General features: G+C 35.7%; 1 protein-coding gene across 1 annotated transcript in view; it reads right to left on the bottom strand.

Annotated features, from left to right (window-relative positions):
* LOC136026953 (uncharacterized) overlaps positions 1-22,894 on the bottom strand; it is a 280,140-nt gene that overhangs the window by 68,451 nt on the left and 188,795 nt on the right. Inside the window, exons 14-15 of the mRNA XM_065703812.1 lie at positions 17,956-18,035; positions 5,343-5,410 (exon numbers count right to left, since the gene is read on the bottom strand). Of these exons, the coding sequence (XP_065559884.1) occupies positions 5,343-5,410; positions 17,956-18,035 (148 nt within the window). The remainder of the gene's footprint in view (positions 1-5,342; positions 5,411-17,955; positions 18,036-22,894) is intronic.

The following is a 22,894-nucleotide window of genomic DNA, read 5'->3' as shown; positions in this document are numbered from 1 at the left end:
CTGAGACACATGACAATGGCAACTGTAGATTTTCACAAAAGTTGGGAACTTGGAGATGTAAGGGAAAAGAGAATAGATGGGAACTTGGAACGCCAACTTTCTAATTGTCTGATCAATCTGACAAGAGAGTAGCCTAATTGAATAAAAAAAACAAAAAATGAATTTAAAAAAATCTAAAGAGCCATTTTAAAATCTAAAAATAACAGATATAATGTCATTTAATCAAACAAAACCAAATCTAAACAAATTCGGAAAAAACAGAAAATTAATGAGAACCACATTAAAAATAAAGAAAACATATTGGGAAGAACTTTATGGACGAATAATGAATCCTAAAACGAAATGAAACTAAAATTCTTAGTCAAATGAAACTTAAGATGAACAGAAATCACGGGGAATAAGAGTAGGACAACCAAGCCGTAAACGATCTGAAGTCCATCGCTTTTTACTGAAAACGATTTTGTATTTCGAGCAGTGTGTTTTTGTTGGTCATGTTCTTATAAATTTTCTTGGTACATTAGGGTTCCTCCTGCCCAGGAACTTACGAGTATAAGTTTCAAGCTACTTGAAAAGCATGTTTTCTGGCCTTATTTGATCCTTGTCGGGGGAGCCAACATTTTTTTCTATTTTCCTTGTGCATTTGGATCCTCGTAGCCCAAGAGCTTAAGGTTATAAATCTTGAACTGATAATTATTTTGTATGACCATTCTCTATCCATATTTATGGAGGGGCCATGGATCTGAATAAATTTTGTCTATATGAGATTCCTCTCGGTCCGGGGATTTTCGACTTCAGGTTTCTAATTGTTCAGGAACTACTTTTTTTTTACGCATTTCCAGGCCATTACACTATCCCCTTCCAATAAAATTTTCAGTCCCATTAGACCAGGTGACAATCCTGGTCTTTAGAGGTTTCAAATAAATGGGAAAAATAAAAATTTCGACCATTTCTTCGCTGAAATTTGGGGAGGAGCCCTTGTCCCCGAACTGTAAATTCTCATGTATATATATAGGATCCATTTGGCTAGAAACGTTCAGTTTAAGCTTTGAACCGTTCTCTCTATCAAATTAGGTCCCACTCATTTTGACAACTTCTTCCATGCAAAATGCATGGGGAAAAATACAATGAAGGCACATGCTTGTTTGCTAAGGCATAAATATTATTCTAATAGAAATTACTTGGAAACAAGTTAGCATTGATCCCAAAGTTCATGGCATTTCACATTCAACATCTCTAGTAAAGGTGTCACATTAAAATTGACTTACAAGCCTGATCATTCCTAGATCTTTATTTTTTTTCAAAGGTCATGACTACAGTAGGGGCTGTGCAATAGTTTTGTGAATATTTCATAAGCATTTGCAGCTTTTCGCTGAAATTCAGTATTCTTCTACTTTCTATTCTTTCTCTTTCTTCGCGCTACGTGTCTTGAGATGGATTTATGCTTAAAAAAATTGGTAACTAATTGACAACATTTTATTTTCTTATCAATTCCTCATTTCTTTACTATTATCACTATTAAAATAATTTGTGGAGACAAAGACAAACTTTATGTTTACAATAAAAAAAAAATCTTCCATCAAGAGTATTTATGGAATTCTGGGCAACTAAAATGGTTGTAAGAAAGTGAGTGACATAAAGAGTTAAAAATAGAAATGAAAAACTATATCTAATTGTTGAATGTGTTAATTCGTAAAATGATGGAAAAGATTTTTATTTAGGTGGATTGAGGGTATTATTGATTAAAATGTATGAGAAGAGGAGATAAAATAAAAAGAGGGATCTTGGAACAAAGAGGCGTTTTTTTCTTAATTATGGTGGCATCGTGGAAGGGTGCAATATCAAGAATGGGCACTCAGCAAAAAAACTAGGTAGATGTTCTTCTTGTGCACCCCAGAATTAAATGTATGAAGTATTAACTGCTCAAACTTAAGTATTTCTTTATATTGTAAAGCTTTAAATTTAGTGATTTTATCAGTGCAGTTGACACACAAATGCAGTTTCTAGATTTGGAAAGGACAAAAGTTAGTGCCGATGATATAAGAGGCGGAATTAAAAACCCAAAAAAGGAAAATGAATTTTCTGCGATTATCTGCTAATCAGCATATGTAATTTGCAGCTGCTGATGATGGTGGGAAAAAAGGAACCTAGCTAAAGTCTTGCACTAGGGTTTTGCGTTACTTCTCAGCACTGTCCCCTCTAAAACTGCGAAAGACAGAGAGAGAGAGAGAAAGAGAGAGAGAGAGAGAGAGAGAGAGAGAGAGAGAGAGAGAGAGAGAGAGAGAGAGAGAGAGAGAGAGAGAGAGACAGAGAGAGACAGAGAGAGAGAGAGAGAGAGATCACTAGATAAAATGAAATCTTTGCCCTTGCTTCATTATGCAAACCATTCAATCGACTGTTGCAGTTCAAGAGAAGCATTTGTGCAGTTCCGTATCAGGAAAGTGCATCCAATCTTAATATGGAACATACATAGTATTGAGAATATATATCCGTTTCCCTTGAAAGGCTTTCAAATCTTCAGAGAGAATTCCCAGAATCCATTAAGTTAAAAGTGTACCTAGGTAAAGCTGTTAAACCCATCGAAGAGACACTCTGATCCCTAAACTGTATACAAGATCACGAATCTACTAAGCATGTAACACAAGCTACATAAGCCAGCAAACAAGGGACTTTGTAAAATGGACAGTGTCCTTAGGCGCAAAAATATACTAAAGGTTTTACTATTTGAATGGCTCAGTGGAACGAAAATACATAATCAAGAAAATAATAATAAGTGCAGATGCTGTTCTTGCCTCTAACTTCATTTAACAGGGTAGGGAGAACCATACTTTAATGTGGTGATTAATATCTGTTTTGGGTTTGACTTGGCTGTTCATCTTAGTTTATGAGCCTTCATTTATCTTAGGGGTTATCAAGACTGAATACCCTATTCTTTACCCTATTTGAAAAGATTCAAAACTTTTAACAGGCATTTTGTGATGATTATACACCAAGATTTTTCCTGTGAAAGCAGCGCCATTATAGCAAAAGAGTAGTAACATACGGTTCTCCAATTGACACTTACCAAATGTAATGGTAATTGAAATTACAACTCTACACCAGCTACCCCACCCCTTTAAAACGGTGTGATATAATCAGAATTTTTTTTACAGTATCTTTCATTGTCGCAATAATAAACTTATATATCCTACAAAAGGGAAAGTTTCCTCAAAAGGGAAGACATTTGGATATTATTTAGAACGAGTGAAAAATGTGAGTAAAATGGAACGAACACTGAGGACCTGATTTATAGACTAATATGGGTAATGTACGAATTTTCCGGGAGGGGGGAGGAGTCGAAGGACTTGACTTGAAAACCATTGAAACACCCCATAATTTAATACAAGCCTGCCGCGTTCCAAGTGAGGAAGACTGGCAGTAAGGCCAGTCTTTGTCTATGTATATATTAAACAAAAAAAAAAAGTTTTTTCAACTGAAAGTAAGGAGCGACATTAAAACTTAAAACGAACAGAAATTATTCCGTATATGAAAGGGGCTGTCCCATTCTCAACGTCCCGCTTTTTACGCTAAAGTTTTTTACTGTTTAAAAAGTAGAACTGTGACAAAGAGTCAAACTTTTGAATAATAATTAACTTTTTTTTGGCTTAATGGCTTCCTCACATTTTTGACCGGACGATTTTGGAAAAAAGGGTGGGGGAGGAGGCCTAATTACCCTACAATTTTTTGTTACTTAAAAATGCAAATAGAACTTTTTTTGCGAACATTTTTATTAGTAATAAATATACGTATCATATGAATTAACTAACGTAACGAACTTTTATATTTGTATATTTTTATTACGTATATGAGGGAGTCTATCCCGTCGTCAATTCCTCGCTCTTTACATTAAAGCTTGAATTTTGTCCCAATTCTTTAAGAATAAGCCCTGAATCACAAAAGCCGTAGAATAAATAGCTGAATTTACTAGAAATATGTTGTGTAAAGAGCAAGGTATTGTGGAGATGACGAACCCCCTTATATAAGTAATATTTTCTGTTCGTTTTAAGTTTTAATGGTGCTCCTCATTTCCATCTGAAAATACTTTTTTATTTATTTTCTAATTGTTTTTTCAAGTAATGCCAGAAAATCCTGCACCTCCTTTGTGGAAATTCTCTTTCCTCAGGACAAAATCCTCCATGGAAATATCCTCCCACGCAAACCTCTCCCCCCACCAGAAAAAATTCCCCCAGAAGTTTGTAACTTGCAGCCCCTCCCCCAGGGACTTTGGGGGAATAAGTCGTCGCCAAAGACGTAACTATTAAATATTTCGACTATGCTGAACAAAATGGGTATCTCAAAATTTTGATTTGCTGAATTTGGGAAAATATGAGTGTGGGAGGGGGCCTAGGCACCCTCCGATTTTTGGTCACTTAAAAAGGGCACTAGAACTTCTAATTTCCATTAGAATGAGCCCTCTCAAGACATTCTAGGACCAATGGGTCGATACGATCATCCCTGGGGGGAAAACACAAAAAAAAACATAAAAAAAACACACATACGTGATCTGTCTTCTGGCAAAAAATACAATCCACATTTTGTAGATAGGAGCTGTAGATAGGAATACAGTAGGGTTCTCTGATACGCTGAATCTGATGGTGTGATTTTCATTAAAATTCTAGGACTCTTAGGGGGTGTTTCCCCCTATTTTCGAAAATAAGGCAAATTTTCTCAGGCTCGTAACTTTTGATGGATAAGACTAAACTTGATGGAACTTATATACTTAAAATTAGCAATAAAATTTTATTCTTTTAATGTAAATGTTGGTATCAAAATTCCGATTTTTAGAGTTTCGGTTACTATTGAGCCGGGTCGCTCCTTACTACCGTTCGTTACCACGAGCCAACTACTATAAGGTTCTCAGATATGTTGAGTTGGACGGTGTGAATTTCATTAAGATCCCTTGTCTTTTGACTGGTATTTCACACCTTTTTGGAAAATCAAGCAAATTTTCTTAGGCTTGTCGTTTTTGACGGGTTCTCCTAAATGTAATGAATTCTATATATTTGGAATCAGCTTAGTAAGTAAAATCTTTTGGTATATCTGTTAATATCGAAATATTATTTCTAGAGTTTTGGCTACTATTGAGCTGTGTCGCTCCTTACTTACAGCTTGTTACCACGAACCGCTTGAAAGCCTTACATTCCTTCGTGCAAGTCACACAAAAAATAGTATATTTAATATATTTTTAGAGTCTATGGCTGAAAGCTTTTCTACCCCCACTTGAAAAGTACTAAGTTGCTAAAAGAATCCAGTACAGTACTATTATTAACCACGAATATAAGAAGAAAAAAATATCTATTACATACCGTATCTCCAATTCCTGATTTCGTTATCGTAGCTCCAATCACTTCTTTAATTTTATCCTTTAATTCATCTGAAAATGAAACGGATATCTTTAAACAATTTACAAACACATTAAATAAGTTATAGCCATATAGTTGTGGCGGTAAAGTTCTCTAATAATTTGAAATTTTGTTAGAAAATATTGTTAATTCATAAAATTTAAAGAAAGAATCATCATTTTAAAATTACCGTGGACGACTTTTGCATTTAAAAGTTTTGTTCTACGTATTTTATTCTTTATCGAGTTGGAAATGTTGTTTTAAAGCTTTGATCACACCAAAAGTCTTATTTTTAGTTTCCAATTCAATTAGTATATTCCCATGGACTGTTTAGGCCACATTTGTGTTAGTCAACAATTTTGTTTTTCGGAAATTTACGATCTTTTCTCTGTACACAGTTCAGCAAACATATTTTATGCTGTTCTATTTTGTATGTACATATGAGTGGCTTGTGGTGCATATCTATTCGTATGTAGTTAATTTTGTGCATGCTAAGTATGCATGACTTGATCATGTATGTAAGATTTTTTTTTTTTGGGGGGGGGGCATATTTCTGTTGTAAATTCTGAAAAAGTAAAAGAATAGACAAACATTATTAGACACATATTGCAAAATCTGAAGATATTTCTAGGAGCAGTGGCTTCAATGCCCCACCCCCTTTGTAGTGGGAAAAGGACAGATGTTTCAAACAGGCTAAATTGGCTACTTAGGTCTACTTTTGCAGTATTAGCAGAGTTTCTAATAAGTTTTCTTATTCATTTAAATTCTCAAAGGTGTTTTCTAGAGGGTGTTGGCTTGTGAGATGTTTCAAACAGGCTAAATTGGCTACTTAGGTCTACTTTTGCAGTATTAGCAGAGTTTCTAATAAGTTTTCTTCTTCATTTAAATTCTCAAAGGTGTTCTCTATAGGGTGTTGGCTTGTGAGATGTTTCAAACAGGCTAAATTGGCTACTTAGGTCTACTTTTGCAGTATTAGCAGAGTTTATAATAAGTTTTCTTCTTCATTTAAATTCTCAAAGGTGTTTTCTATAGGGTGTTGGCTTGTGAGATGTTTCAAACAGGCTAAATAGGCTACTTAGGTCTACTTTTGCAGTATTAGCAGAGTCTCTAATAAGTTTTCTTCTTCATTTAAATTCTCAAAGGTGTTTTCTATAGGGTATTGGCTTGTGAGAGGTTTCAAACAGGCTAAATTGGCTACAATTTGCATGCTAGGTTTTAGCAGAGGACAACAGAGCTTGTATATGTTATTTTTGTCCTTTACTTTGTAGTCTAAATTAAAGTAAAGTTCCAATTTACTGCAACTATTTATTAGTTGCATTAGTTAGTTAATTATTAGATAATCATGCTAGGTTTTTGTGGAGGACAACAGATAGGGGAAAGCCCTAGAGATAGGTAAAGTAGCTCCATAGGAGGCTTAGACTATGTAGGACCTTGTCCAAGTGAGGCCCACAATAGAAACTGGGAAACCCTCCCCTGGGGGTCATAATTACAGGTGGAGGAGGAAGAAGGCCCCTCAAATGTACGCTCAACAGGGCCAACTGCCGTGTTCACACGTCAGATGAGTTACAAACCTTCTCCCAGTAATGGGTTAAATTGCATGGTGAAGCAGAACACCATCGTGGGAGGATCCTCTATAGGAGGACAACTGCGGCAGGGCGTAAGATCCAGAATTATGGACAACGGCCTCTGTAAAGGGCTGCCTCGACCCTTTCGGGGTACCTGCAAGACTGGGAAACTTGCGGTCAATTTTTCCCACTTGAGGAGTGGCGCCCCTCGAGGAAATTATAGCCTAGTAAACAACACAGCACTCGCACGGGATTCTGATTATTGGATAATTTTCTGGGCTTGGTTTGTTTTGATGGGCGTTTTCGGGCTGAAAAACCTCTTCCTAGCTGATTTATCTACTATGGGCTGCCTCCCCGTAGTAGCATAATATTTCTAGGCATGAATATATAATGAGTCGGAGGTAATAGGCTTGGGATTGTCTGTGCGGGATTTAGACTCTTGTTGATAGAAGAGCATCGCCAAGTGCTGAAAACCATGCTGTGACCAAGATGGGCCCAGTATTGAACAAAGCCTCCAACTTACTGGAGGTCCCAGGGACTTCTTGCTGTCCGGTTCTAAGCCGGCTTAAGCGCTTCGGTGTAGACTTGAGGAGAAATGTTGGTCCCCATCCTGCACTGGTATCCGGGATCACTGCTTTTCTTGAGGCCAAAATAATTTCAAAAATTTAAAGAACATGAAAATTGGAACTTGAAATGTTACGACGTTAAAAAATGACTATCGCGTCGACATTTTGACTGACGAATTCAGACGGTTTGAACTGGATTTATTAGGAGTTTCAGAAACTCATATCCCAGGGGTAGGAAGCATGAAATTAGGTGACATAGAATTTGTTTACTCAGGCAGGAAGGATGGGGTACATAGACAGGGAGTAGGGCTCATGATGAATAACGAAGCTGCTAAGTCTTGTTTAGGCTGGGAAGGTATTAATAATAGAATACTAATTTCTCATTTTATGACTAAAAAGTTTAGGGTATCAGTTATAGTAGTATATGCCCCCTTTGAACCAACTGATGGAGATACTAGTGACTCAGATGAATTTTACTTACAGTTACAGGAGCAAATAGACAGGGTACCAGGTAGAAATATGATGTTTATGCTAGGAGATTTTAATGCCCAGGTTGGTAGAAATAGGGATAGATGGTATCCTAGCCTAGGTAAATTTGGTGTAGGAAAAGAAAACAGTAATGGCTATAGGTTTTTGCAATTTTGTAGGTATAACAACCTAGTTATAACCAATACGGTGTTTGGTCACAAAATGGCCCATAAGTTGACATGGTATTCACGTGATGGTAAGACAGCAAACCTTATTGATTATGTTATTGTAAACAGAAGACTAGCAGGATAAATACAAGATACCAGGGTGTATAGGAGTGTCGTCATTGATGTTAAAAGTAAAGATCACCATCTAGTAGTGTCTAAGGTTAATTTAAAGCTGAAATTTCGGAAGGGTAACTCCCTCCCGGAAAGTTATGATGTTGGTAGACTTCAGGATGAAAATTTGAGAAAAAAAAAAATTCCAGGAACAGTTGAGTACTAAACTTGAGGGTTTAAAATTTGACAATGTGGAAGATGGATGGAATAATTTCAGAAAAACAATTTGTGAAGTTGCTGATGGTGTCCTAGGGAAGAGTGCTAAGACAGCAACTAGGAATATTAGTGAAAAAGTTTTAGGTTTAATAGAGAGTAGAAGGGGTTTGTATAAGAATTATCTGAGTGATAGGTCGTATGAAAACAAAAGGAATGTAAAGAAAGTGGAGAAAGCATTAAAATATGAACTAAGGAGATGTGAAGTGGAGGCGATGGATAAAATTGCTGAGGATCTGGAAGATGCGGCTAGACGGCATAATAGTAAAATATTATACAGGCATGTTAATAAATTGAAAGGGAGTAGCCAATCCGGACTAGTCCCAGTTAAAGATAGAAATGGGGCCACAATTAGTGATAAGGAAAAAGTTAAAGAAAGATGGGTGGAACATTTTGAGAATGTGTTAAACCGAGATACAGTTGCTGAAAAAGATATAGATGAAAATGAAAAAGTTTGTGATACCTTGGATGTGAAGGAAGATTTTTTTAGTGAGGAAGAATTAGCGACAGTACTAAAAGAATTAAAAAATAATAAGGCCCCAGGTGCTGATAGCATGAATAATGAGTTCCTTAAATATGGTGGCTCTGAGGTTAGGAATAAGCTACTGAAGATTATGAACATGATTTTTGAAAAAGGGGAAGTACCCAATGATTTTAGGAAAACCTTAATTAAACCACTGTATAAGAAAGGTGACAAGAGTGAGTGTCGTAATTATCGAGGCATTAGTCTGGTCTCTATAGGTAGCAAATTACCGAGTAATATGATACTTTTTAGACTGAGACATGCTGTAGACAAAGTTTTAAGGGAAGAACAATGCGGTTTTAGAAAAGGTAGAGGATGTGTTGACCATGTTTTCACTCTTAGGTTAATAATTGAGAAGTCCCTTCGTTGTCAAACACTTTTGGTCCTTAGTTCTATCGATTATGAGCAAGCTTTCGATTCTGTTGATGGAACAGCGTTAAAAAAGGTCTTATCGTTATATGGTATACCAGAAAAATACATTAAAGTGATTTGCGCTATGTACGAGAATATTACTGCTGCGGTTAAGGTAGGAAATGAGGTTAGCAACTGGTTTTGTATTAAATCAGGAGTTAAGCAGGGTTGTGTTCTATCCCCCTTTATATGGATCATTTTGATGGACTTCGTCTTAAGGAGCACAGGAAAGGCAATTGGAGACCATGGAATCAAATGGGGAGAAAGAACGTTCCTGGAATTAGATTATGCTGATGATTTAAGCATATTAGATGAAAGTGTGAGCAAAATGAATGAATTTTTAGAGGTTTTACGAGTTCAGGGTGCTAAAATAGGCTTGAAAATTAATGTTAAGAAGACTAAGTCACTAAGGCTAGGAATAAGTGAAGATGAACAGGTGACATTAGGTAACGAAAAGATTGATCAGGTTGGGAGCTTCAGTTACCTTGGTAGTATTATTAGTAAAGATGGTGGGAGCAGTGAAGATGTTAAAAGTATAATAGCTAAAGCTCAGGGTGTTTTTTCACAGTTAAAAAAAGTCTGGAAGAATAGAAAGATAAGCCTACAAACCAAGATTAGAATATTGGAAGCTACAGTGATGACAGTGGTCAAATATGGCTCTGAAGCATGGGCACTCCGAAAAGCAGATGAAAATTTACTAGATGTTTTCCAGAGAAATTGCCTACGGATTGTTCTGGGTACCCGGCTGACTGACCGTATTTCAAACAGTAGGTTGTACGAAAAGTGTGGTTCAATCCCGCTTTCTGGGGCTATAATGAAAGAAAAGTTGAGATGGCTAGGCCACGTTCTACGGATGAAGGATGACATATTACCAAAGATTGTCCTTTTTGGCCAACCGTCTGGGGCTACACGGAAAGCAGGTCGTCCTTGTCTGGGTTGGGAGGATGTCATAAATAAAGATTTAAAGGAAATGGGAACTTCCTGGGAGGTTGTAAAGAGGGAGGCTTTAAATAGATTAGGTTGGAGGAGGAGCGTGCGTAGCTGTGTTGGCCTCAGGCGGCTTGGTGCTGCAGTGAGTTATTAGTAGTAGTAGTAGTATTTTATAGTAAGAATTATTGCTCTTGCATAAGAAGCTTATTTATCCGTTTGAATTATAATAAATTACCAAGGGCAGTGAAAATGACAGTGAAATGGAAATTTGCACCACTACATTTATCTCTAAAAATTATAAATATCGAAAAATTAGATTTTAATAAAAATGTTTTAATATGCATTTATTCAGTTTTTGGAAGCAGTCGGGGCCAAACTCGAAAAAAAGAATTTTGGATGAAAATAATTAAATAACTATCTAAAAACAAATGACACTGAATAATTTAAGAAGCTGTAGCTTTCTTTTTATGGTGTAGCTATCTTTAAGAATCAATAGATTGTTACTCTACGAATCTTTACAGACGAAAAACGTTGTCAAATTTATGTAACTTGTCAGTTTGGCTTATTCATTTTCACTGTTCAACGTGGCAATACTGGGAACAATATGATCTATCCTTCAAACTTCAAAATTTCGAAAAAAAATTTGGAAAATCGTGAATTTCAGGCATGTCCAGAAAACAGAAAATCGTGAATCTAAGTGTCCGGAAAACAGAAATGTTTGTCTTTTATGTCCTTGGTGCTTTAACAATTATTTTCGGAAAAACTTTACATTTAGGGAACTATACTAGTCCCCTCTTTCCCCTTTGTACATGCAGACGACAGTCATGTTTTATACTAAAGAAAAAATCTTGTTGACTTATGAGAAGTTTATTTATCTTATGTATTATTTTAAGCTTAGATTGATTTGCGAAGCTAGTTTTTGTGCTATACGATCCCTCTCTAAGCTTGAAGAGGAATTAGAGCTTATTCATGTTTTGTAATGTTTACGTAGATCAGCTTCCAAAGGTAATTCAATCCTTCAAAGAAAATAATTAAGTATCAAATTTATTTCAGTACAAGGACTTATTTTCACCATACCGTCAATATCCTTTTTTTCTGTTGTTAATTAAGAAATTCAAAGCTATGTGAAAAATGGAAGGCTTCAAAAAGGGGAATAAGATGAGGGGTTGCCAGGGAAGCAGCTCTCTGATTCAATCACCAGCGTTGCTACTTATAATGAGACGGTTGCTCAGGAGATGGGCTAAACAAACTTCGCTTCTAAGAACCCCTGAAACTTTTTTTGTTTAATTAAGAGAGCAGCTAGAATATTTGAAAGCAGAAAGAATGACAAAAGAACAGCATACTCTTTTAACAAATTTGGCATTTTCGAAATAATTTTGTAAAAGCTATTTTTGTATAGTCTGACTTTTTTTTTTCTCGTTCTGTATAAATAAAAAAAAAATCTTTCTATTTTCTCGTTTCTCCTTCTATTTAAGCAATATATTTGTTTTGACATTATTTAAAGCACCCATTAGTTGAAAAAGTGGAAATTAAGCAGAAATTTACACAACCATACTTATTTTTAGAAATTAGGACACAATCAGGAAATCAATTTTAAATGAAAAAAGACCTCCAGGCGCAGTTTTTAGCGATAGCGGACACCAAATTAAAAATAAGAAACCTTGATGGAAAAGCAGAAAAATTAAAGGAACACCCTTGTACTTGGAATATCCATTAGATCCGCAAGAAAGCTTATAATTGGTTCCTTGACGAAAAATTAAGAAAATCCAATGGGCTTCTTGCCAGGTCAATTGGGAAAATTTGATAAGAGAATCCTTGATGAGCTATATAACGCGCTTTTTTCCATCATATGTGTTGTTTTGATATCAAATAAGCAAATAGTTCACGAGACCTCCGGTTGGAATGAATCTTTATGCAACCCGAGGGCTATATTAGTAGTTACATGTTTGTCATATTGAAAAGATTTTTGTGAATTACGTTATTAAGATTCAGTCGATTCATTTGATGCTAAGGTTTGAAAAATGTATAAAGAGTATACACAATCGATTTGGCTTCTAAAGGAGTTATCCTAGGAATATTTTACATTGTATTTTCCTTTTTCTAGTAAACCAAGCTAATACCTCTTCTGGTTTTAAACTGCACATTCTTTTCTACCTCCTTAAAATTTCCAGAAGTGTACCTTCAACTGTATGTTCAAACGGCACTTAAGGCACCAAGGACATCAAACAAAATTTCTCTCCTCCTGGACCCATCTAGGATCTAAAGCCGAAATTTTCAAATATTTTTCTTTTTATTGTTTCAAAATTATGAAGTTTTAGGTAGACTCCAATGCCGTGCTGGTTTCTTTTCCGCGATAAATAGAGGTACCTAAAAGAAAATGGTGGTGCGACTCGGCTCGCCAGCAAGAAGTTTTAGCGCACTGCCGATTTTTCTCCGGTAGATTTTTTCTATCAAGATGGAGTTTAAAATATGTTCAAAATACGATGAGTCACAGATCGCTCAAATCCAAATAAGCTGTTGAGGCCGTTAAATCCCTTTGGAACTCAGAGTGCATGTAGTACATAATGACAACCGTAAACTTGAACAGAACGGGACGAAAGGAACAGCAGTCAATATTCTGTAGGATCAAGAGTTTTTTCAAACTTTTTAGTCTCTCACTTGTTAATAAAGGGTAGCGTTCGCTTCCATCCCTTTCCTGTTGTAATCGATGGTAGCCATGGTAGCCCATGGCGTCACGCATGGTAGCCCATGCGTGACGCACAATGGACCTTATTCGTCTTTCGTTTTCAGGATGTACTTTTGAGGGGGAAATTTGAAAATTTACATAACTTTCAAAAAACTGAAAAGTAAAGGAGTAGCTACAGGTGAAATAAGCTTCTTCAGGACATTTGAAATGTCTTCCGAGAAGGTCTTCTAGGTCTTGTAAGTCCGCTATTACATTTTTTTGACAAATTTAAGAGTCACACCAAAAGTAACGGGAATTATCACATATTAATGTGCCTCCTACTTGGCCCCAGTTCCAAACCACTGGTCTTTGTAATAAATCAGGAGTTAATCAGGGTTGTGTTCTATCCCCTTTTAAATGGATTATTTTGATGGGCTTTGTCTTAAGGAGCACAGGAAAAGAGATGGGAGATCATGAAATCAAATGAGGAGGAAAGGCTCTCCTGGACTTGGGTTATGGACTCTCCTGGATTAGCATCCTAGATGAGCATCCTGGATTAGCATCCTAGATGAGTAAAATAAATGAACTTTTAGAGGTTTTGTGAGTTCAGGGTACTAGGATAGGTTTGAAAATTAATGTTAAAAAAATTGATAAAAAAAATTGATCATGTAGATAGCTTTACTTACCTTGGCGGTATTATTGGTAAAGACGGTGGGACAGTAAAGATGTTAAAACTAGAATAGTTAAGGTTCAGGGTGCTTTTTTTACAGTTAAATTTTTGGGAGGATAAGAAGATAAGTCTGCAGACGAAGATACATTGCTACAGCTACAGTGATGATACTGCTCAAACATGGCTAAGAAGCATGGGCGCTCCGAAAAGTGGATGAAGATTTTCTAAATGTTTTCCAGAGAAATTGTCTAGAGATTATTCTGGGAACCTGGCTGACCGACAGTATATCAAACAATAGGCTGTACGAAAAGTTTATTTTAATTTCGCTTTCTATGGTTATTAAATAAAAAAAACGGGTTTTTTTAGCTGAAAGTAAGGAGCGACATTAAAACTTAAAACGCACTGAAATTACTTCGTATATGAAAGAGGCTGCTTCCTCATCAACGCCCCGCTCTTTACGCTAAAGTTTGACTCTTTCTCTCAATTCTTCTTTTTAAAACAGTAAAAAACTTTAGCGTAAAGAGCGGGGCGTTGATGAGGAAGCAGCCTCTTTCATATACGAAGTAATTTCTGTGCGTTTTAAGTTTTAATGTCGCTCCTTACTTTCAGCTAAAAAAAACTCGTTTTTTTTATTTAATTTCTGAACGTTTTTGAATCAATGCATGTTTTGATTTTGGCTCTTCGCAGAGGAATAATCAAAACGAAATTCTGCATATTTTTTTGGGGGGGCTAAATGGCTTTCTCATAATTTTGATCGAATGATTTTGAGAAAAAAAGAGCGGGGGCGAAGCCTAGTTGCCCTCCGATTTTTTGGTTAATTAAAAAGGCAACTAGAACTTTTAATTTTTTACGAATCTTTTTATTGGTAAAAGATTTACGTAACTTATAAATTAGCTTACGTAAAGAACTTTTGTATTCTCATGTTTTTATTACATATATGAGGGGATTCGCCCCATCGTCAGTACCTCGCTCTTTACACTAAAGCTTAAATTTTATCCCAATTCATTAAGAATGACCCCTGAATCACAAAAGCCGTAGAATAAATAGTTGAAATTACTAAAAATACTTTAGCGTAAAGAGCTAGGTATCATAAGGAGGTGAGCCCCTTATATGGGTAATAATTTCTGTTTGTTTTAAGTTTTATTGCTGTTCCTTACTTCCAGGTGAAAAAGCTTTTTCACATTTATTTTTAAATTTTTTTTTAAATAATACTAGTAAATCCTGCTCTCCCTTCATGGAAGTTTTCTTCTCCCATGACAAATTCTCGATGGAAAGTTCCCCCAGCATATCCCCCTCTTCTCAACCCCCCCCCCAACCCAAAAAATCCTCCTGAAAACGCCTGTATACTTCCCAATAACCATTACTATATGTAAGCACAGGTCAAAGTTTTTAACTTGTTGCCCCTCCCACGGGGACTGCGGGGGAGTAAGTCGTCCCCAAAGACATAGTTATAAGGTTTTTCGACTACGCTGAATAAAATGGCTATCTCAGAATTTTGATCCGTTGACTTTGGAAAAATAATTAGAGTGGGAGGGGGCCTAGGTGCCCTCCAATTTTTTTGGTCACTTAAAAAGGGCACTAGAACTTTTCATTTCCGTTAGAATGAGCCCTCTTGCAACATTTTAGGATAACTGGGTCGATACGATCACCCCTGGGAAAAAAAAAAAAAAACAAAAAAACAAATAAACACGCATCCGTGATCTGCCTTCTGGCAAAAAATGCAAAATTCCACATTTTTGTTGATAGGAGCTCGAAACTTCTACAATAGGGTTCTCTGATACGCTGAATCTGATGGTGTGATTTTCGTTAAGATTCTATGACTTTTAGGGGGTGTTTCCCCCTATTTTCTAAAATAACGCAAATTTTCTCAGGCTCGTAACTTTTGATGGGTAAGACTAAACTTGATGAAACTTATATATTTAAAACCAGCATTAAAATACGATTCTTTTGATATAGCTATTGGTATCAAAATTCCATTTTTTAGAGTTTTGGTTACTATTGAGCCGGGTCGCTCCTTACTACAGTTCGTTACCACGAACTGTTTGATAATGAGAAAAAGGTTGAGATGGCTTGGGCAAGTCTTACGGATGAAATATGACAGATTGCCAAAGATTGCCCTTTTCGGCCAATCGTCTAGGGCTAAACGGAAAACTAGTAGACTGCAGTTGTGATGGGAGGATGGAATAAATAAAGATTTAAAGTAAATGGGAATTCCCTGGGAGGGTGTAAAGAGGGAGGCTTTGAGTAGAATGGGATGGAGGAGGAGCGTGCATAGCTGTGTTGGTCTCATGCGGCCTGGTGGTGCGGTGAGTTGTTAGTAGTAGTAGTACTATATTTTAACCTGCTCTAGCTTCTGACAAAACCTAGAATCAATTTCACAAGAGTTAGTAAGCTAAAATTGGTTGAAAAATATACATATATTACATATAAGGAGAGGCAACCGGGGGGGGGGCATGAGCCCCTGAGATTTTTCGCTCTCCAAAAATTTTGAAAAAGAGCCCTTTTGGGGTTATTCTTATTGAAATGCCTTTATTTATTGAAAAACTTGAAAAAAAATGAATGAAAATTTAAAAAACTCCCCTCCCCCCAGATTTCGAAAAATCCATTTTGCCCTTCCCTTCCCCTCAAACTTTTGTGATTTGACGCCACTGATCGTAATTAGGTGTTCGTCCAGTATAGGTACTGAACAATCAATTATTGTGCAGTAATTCTTTTCATTACCAACCACGGTAATTCTATATTAACCAACCACATTATTCCAAATTTCTGGACAGAAAAATAACCCTATCTTTTAAAATAGGTTTATTAATGATTCAGGTTAACTATGACTTAGCTAGAAATCTAAACAGACAAGAAATCACGACGCAATTTACGGGCAAGCTTACTGTTACTCTATGGTTGAAAGATTTAAAACATTTTAATACGTGTCAAAATAGCGGAAGTTATTTAAGACTGGACACCAACGGTGTCATAGGCTGGACACCGTTGGTGGTCCAGCCTTAAAAAGCTTCCGCTGTAATCACCTCAGCTATGTTAATTCAAAGGTCAGAGTGAGGGTTGTATCCATAGAGAATAACCCGGTTTGAACCTCCCCCTCCAAAAAAATAATATTTTGTCAAAGCTGTAAAAAAGTAACAAACTGCATTTGAATAAATTTTGCAAAGTTTTCAAAGTTTATTGTAGCCCCCCCCCCATGAAAAAATAAATTTTTGTTACGTTTTTTAAATTTTTACCCCCCACCCCCTCCCCTCCAGCAAAAGTACAATATCCCTCAGAACAAACTTTTGATACGGCCCCCTCGCCGTGGTAGTTCAAATTCTGTATAGAGTGCCTTAGATCGGCTCAAGCAATTCAAATAAGCAAGTTCTATCGATTACTTCAATCGTTTTTTTTCTACCTCATTCGGTTCTCCATATTCTGGGAAATTTGAGTTTTCTTCCAAAATGTGATATCAATTCTTTCCCCAATTATAAAGATAGAAATGAAGGTTTCAATGCAAGGGAAATGAAGCTTTTAATGTTAAAATTACTTCTAAGTTGCCCTTAGATGGGCAACTTGGAGGCGCACCCACGGCTGCTCAAGACTGGTGTTTAGTAGAAGGAGGATGTCTGTTATTTTGATTTTTGCATCAAGTCGCCAGGAAAATTAAATAAAAAAATCGAAGTATCTTATATACCCACGACAAACTTTCATTTTGAAATAGCAGGTCCTTAGTTAAAAAATTCGAAAATTATCAGCCTAGTAAACTTGAAATATATTTTTCATTTTCCCACACTGCAAACATTATTTTATTTAGCATACCTTTTCTAGGTCTCAATATGCTTGGGAATTTGAGCTGTTTTCAAAAAGTGGTCACAAAGATACTGAAGAAATGTATGTTACAAGATTAAAGCTATATTTGCCGTATAATGGAAAGTCTGAAGATGCAGCAACGGTTGCTCAAGACCTGGTGTTTAAGAGGAGGACTGTGTCTACTCTCGATGCTTCCACCAAGCCACCAGGAAAACTAAGTAAAATAGTCAAAGTATCTTATATTCATTAGAAAAAATTTCGTTTGAAACAGCAGGTCTTTAATCAAAGAATTCAAAAAATATCAGACTAATAAACTAGAAACATATATTTCAGTTTCTCCACTCTTTTCAAAATTTATATAATATACCACTTTTTGTAATCAACACAGATTGCCTGTTGTTTTGACCCTAGACATGGAAATAGGCAAATAATTTACCTGCTTTGTTTGCTACATGTGTAGCATTCAAATCACTTCTGTTGGGAAGGACCCGGAAAGTTACTTGGCTGTCATCCACACTGCAACAGACATAATAATTATTGTCACTCTGGAATGAATATTTCCCACAAATCTGGCAACTTTCTTTTCTATCCCTTCCTTCCGTATCTTCTATGACAGGACCCATTGAAGCAAATCGGAGTAGTGGAAGATTAAAGACATACGTGGTCATAGACAGTTTGAGGGAAAAGTAGGAAATTGCTTATTCTCGGTTAGATCGGTTCATATTTGGCGATATATCGATTCAATCGGCTGTATACATTGGAAGTTGATCTTTTGAAATAGTTGATGGGTTGAAGATAAGCGTATTTTAAGAACACTGTTTAAATTATTAAGCACTCATTAAATTACTATGAAAAAGGAAAGAGAAGTAATGGATAGTCAAACCAATTAGGTCAAGCTGGAGTAGTAGAATTGATATAATCCCCCCCCCCAAAAAAAAGAAGGTCTTCCACCTTTGGATATAATTACATTTTCCTTAGATGTTTAAGAGCGCTGAATCTCAACTGGAAATAATTAATTAAATTTCAAACTTTTACAGAGGTGAAAGAGAATTAGAAAACAAATTTTCTGTTCATTTTCTATTTTATTAACCTACTGCTTGTTCAGATATTGGATTAAAAGAGTAGATTGTACTTTTAGTTTTGGTATAAAAAAAGTTCGTTAATAAAACTGGAACAATTGACTTGAAAATTTATGTTAATTGAAGACAATAGAGATAAATGGTCCAGGCTAGGCAAACAAGCTAGTGAAGGCCTTTGGACCGTTGTTCTTTCTCACTTTTTCTTTTCTTACGAGTATATATTAAAGTATTAGATACTAAGTTATTTATTAATTGCAATTTAACGCAAAACGGATATATATTTAACATTAAATATTTTCATTTCTTCTCAAGTATTAACATTAGTGTAAAGTAGTTTTTATTTAAAACGCTTTGTCAGCAATTACAGCCCAAGTATAAAGAATGGTTATGTTACTATATATGTCCATGTTTACTTTGCTATAGGCTTAAAGTATATATACTTTAACCATTAATATTTATTAATTTATACTTTTAAGTATATATATAAAGTATATAAAGTATATACCACGTTTAAAGATTCAAAGTAAGTAAAGTATTATTTTGGAATAGTTCTGATCCTTTTGAGCCAATGATCTGATGTTTCAATGTGTCTTCACTTTAGTTAGCTTAAACCAAGGCTTTTTATAACTATCTATCTATATATATAAAAATAAGTTGTCTGTCTGTCTGTGGATGGATGGATGGATGTGTCAGGTGACGTCACCTGAAAAAACTGGATTAGGTGACGTCAAAACTGAAAAAACTAAAAAAAGGCAAAAACTACAAAAAAAACTAAAAACTAATAAAAAAAATAAAAAAGCTAAAAAACTAAAAAAACTATAAAGGTAAAAACCAATAAAAAACTAAAAAAAAAACTGAAAAAACTAAAAAAAGGCAAAAACTACAAAAAAAAACTAAAAACTAATAAAAAAAGTAAAAAAGCTAAAAAACTAAAAAAACTAAAAAAACTAAAAAAAGGTAAAAAACTAAAAAAAATAAAAAATAAAAAAAAATAAAAAATAAAAAAAAACTAAAAAAAAGGAAAAAACTGAAAAATAAGCTAAAATAAAGGTAAAAACCAATAAAAAACTAAAAAAAAAAGGAAAAAACTAATAAATGACGACACTCAAAGAGAAAGCGACCAGGACATGTACACCGGGATACAAATGACGACCGGGACACAGGGAATATAAATAACGACCGGGACACAGGGACACAACTACAACGGGGACACCGGGGGAAACAGGGGGATATAAATGACGACCGGGACAAAAAAACTAAAAAGAAATAAAAACTAAAAACTAATAAAAAAAACTAAAAAATCTAAAAATCTAAATAAGCTAAAAAAGAAAAAAAAAGGAAAAAAATAAAGGAGAAAAACAAAACTAAAAAACGAATGTATATACAGACCGGGACACCGGGATACAAATGATGACCGGGACCCGGGACACAGGGAATATAAATGACGACCGGGACACAGGGACACAACTACAACGGGGACACCGGGGGAAACAGGGGGATGTAAATGACGACCGGGACACCGGGACAGGGAATGGTCGATTAGCAATCACCATCAACAAAGCTCAAGGGCAATCATTAGAATCATGAGGTATAGATCTGAATACAGATTGTTTTCCCATGGACCATTATATGTTGCATGTTCAAGAGTCGGTAAACCTGACAATCTATTTATATGCAAAGACAATGGGACAGCAAAGAATGTTGTATATTCGCAAGTTTTACGTAGTTAAAACCATATATATATATATATATATCTATATTCACAGGTGGGACATAGGGACACAACTACAATGGCGCGTAACTATTATGGCGCGTAACGACTTACGCGCGCGGGGGGGCTTGGGGGGGGGCGCGAAGCGCCCCCACCAACTAGTCTAAAAATAAAAGTGCAGCAACAAAAGAAGGTGGAACAGAGTAAACACATTTATAAAACTGAAGGATATCTTGTGAATGAGTTCTAATTTGAGTTTAGAAGCATAGTTTGTGGTGAAAGAAAAAGTCTTGAGCCCTAAATCCCTTACAATGCTATTGTACTCAAGGAAAAATAATAGACAATCTGCAAACAAGCTTTATAAAATGGAATTATGGAATTGGTTTTTATTAATTAACTTTTATAAATTACGAAGTTAGTTTTGTAAATTACGAAATTAGTTTTTAGTTATGAAACTAGATTGCAACACAACAACGAAATAGGTTTTTTAGAACTAACCGGTGAATATAATAAAGTATTTTTCACGTAATACCCTTTTTTTCAAGACCACACTCTCTTTCTATGACGAATAAATAAACGTTCAGATGGAGATGAGTCCATCTATTAGACAGTGAAAAAGAACAAAAAAGTATACAAAAGTGAATATTTCGACCACATATAAAGCCATCATATTTCGATAACATGTACATACAGCGATGTGCTGACGATATAAAAGGTCGAACTATCCAAACTTTTGTATCTGTTTGCACTGTCTAATAAATAGACATATCTCCATTTCAACCTTAAATGTTCGCCATAGAAAGGCAGTATGGTCTTGGGAAAAACCTAATTTAAGGTATTATGTCAAAAATAGTTTGTATATATGTAAACTTGTGACCAATCAAGTATATCAAACAGTCCATTGTAATTAACTGTAAGTAAGGAGCGACCCCGCTCAACAGTAACTGACACTCTAAAATTTTGATGCCAATAGATACATTAAATGAATTGTATTTTTATGCTGACTTTAAATATATAAGTTTCGTCAACTTTATTCGTACCCATCAAAAGTTATAAGGTTGAGAAAATTTGCCTTATTCTCGACAAAAGGGGGAAACACGCCCTAAAAGTCACAGAATCTTGATGAAATCGTACAATCAGATTCAGCGTATCAGAGAAACCAACTGTATAGATTTCAAGCTCTTATCTGCAAAAATGTGGATATTTTGCATTTTTTTTACCAGAAAAAGATCAGGGATGCGTATTTGTTTTTTTTTGTTTCTGTTTTTTCCCCAGAGGTTATTGTATCACCCAACGGTCCAAGCATTTCTGGAAAGGACTCATTCGAACGGAAACTAAAAGTTCTAGTGCCTATTTTAGTGAACAAAAAATTGGAGGGCTACTAGGCCCCCTCCCGCACTCATTTTTTCCCAAGTCACAGGATCAAAATTTAGAGAGAGCCATTTTGTTAAACATAGTCAAAAAATCTATTAATTATGTTTCTAAGGACGACCTAATCCCTAACAGCCCCCGGGGAAAGGGCTGCAAGTTATAAACTTTGCCCATTATTTACATATGGCATTGGTTATTAGGAAGTTTACAGACGTTTTCAGAGGGGATCTCTTTTTGTTGGGGTTGGGGGTTTCGAGGGAAGAGGGATAGATTGGAGGATTTTTCCTTGGAGAAACATTTCACAGGAGAAGAGAATTTTCCATGAATGGGGTGTGCAGTCATGGGTATATGTAAATTTGGCGCATCCACTGGATCCATAGGTGATCTGGTTGCTAAGGAGGGTCAAGACCTGATATGGTTGCTAGGGCACAGCCGGTATCTCCAGAGCCCTCATACGACTGGAATTTCAAGCAAGAAATTTTCTGGGGGAATTCGCAGGGAGGATGGAGTTACCCATGGTAATTTCCCTGGGGCAAGGAGTTTATGTGATAGGAGGCTTCAAAGGAAGCAGTTTTTGTGGGTGGATGGGATTTCCCATGGAGGGGCAGGCAGATTTACTAGGCCTATTTCGAAAACGATTAGAAATTGAATTTAAAAATAAGTTTTTTATACTGAAAGCAAGGAATAATATAAATATTTAAAATGAACAGACATATTCCGTAAATGAGAGAGACTGAAACCCTTCAGTAAAAATAAAAGACTTTAGCTTAAACGGAAGGGTAAAGAGAAGGGGGCATCCCCCTCACATACATAATAATTTGTATTTTTTTAAGATTGAATGTTGATGCTTACTTTCAGTAAAACTTTTTTTTCTTATAAAAATTTGATTAATTTATAACCACAAGAAGTTAATTCTTTTGATGCATCTATTGTTATCATAATTCAATTTTTTACAGTTTCGGTTACTATTGGGCCGAGTCGCTCCTTAATTACTGTTCGTTACCACAAACTTGTTGAAAAACACGAAGGTATGAATAGAAGGAGAGAGAGAGAGAAAGAAAGACGGCGAGAGAGGGAGAGAGAAAGGGAGAGAATGAGAAAGAGAGATAGAGGGAGAGAGAGAGAGAGAGAGAATTATGACCTTCATGCTCGTCTGGAGGAGCATCTGTTTCATGTCTTCGACTGCTAGGTCGGCTGGGAATATCATTAAGAGG

Source organism: Artemia franciscana, chromosome 5, assembly GCF_032884065.1.
Source record: "Artemia franciscana chromosome 5, ASM3288406v1, whole genome shotgun sequence".
NCBI lineage: Eukaryota > Metazoa > Arthropoda > Branchiopoda > Anostraca > Artemiidae > Artemia > Artemia franciscana.
The sequence above is the reverse complement of the archived record's forward strand: the minus strand, read 5'-3'. Positions and strand labels throughout refer to the sequence as shown.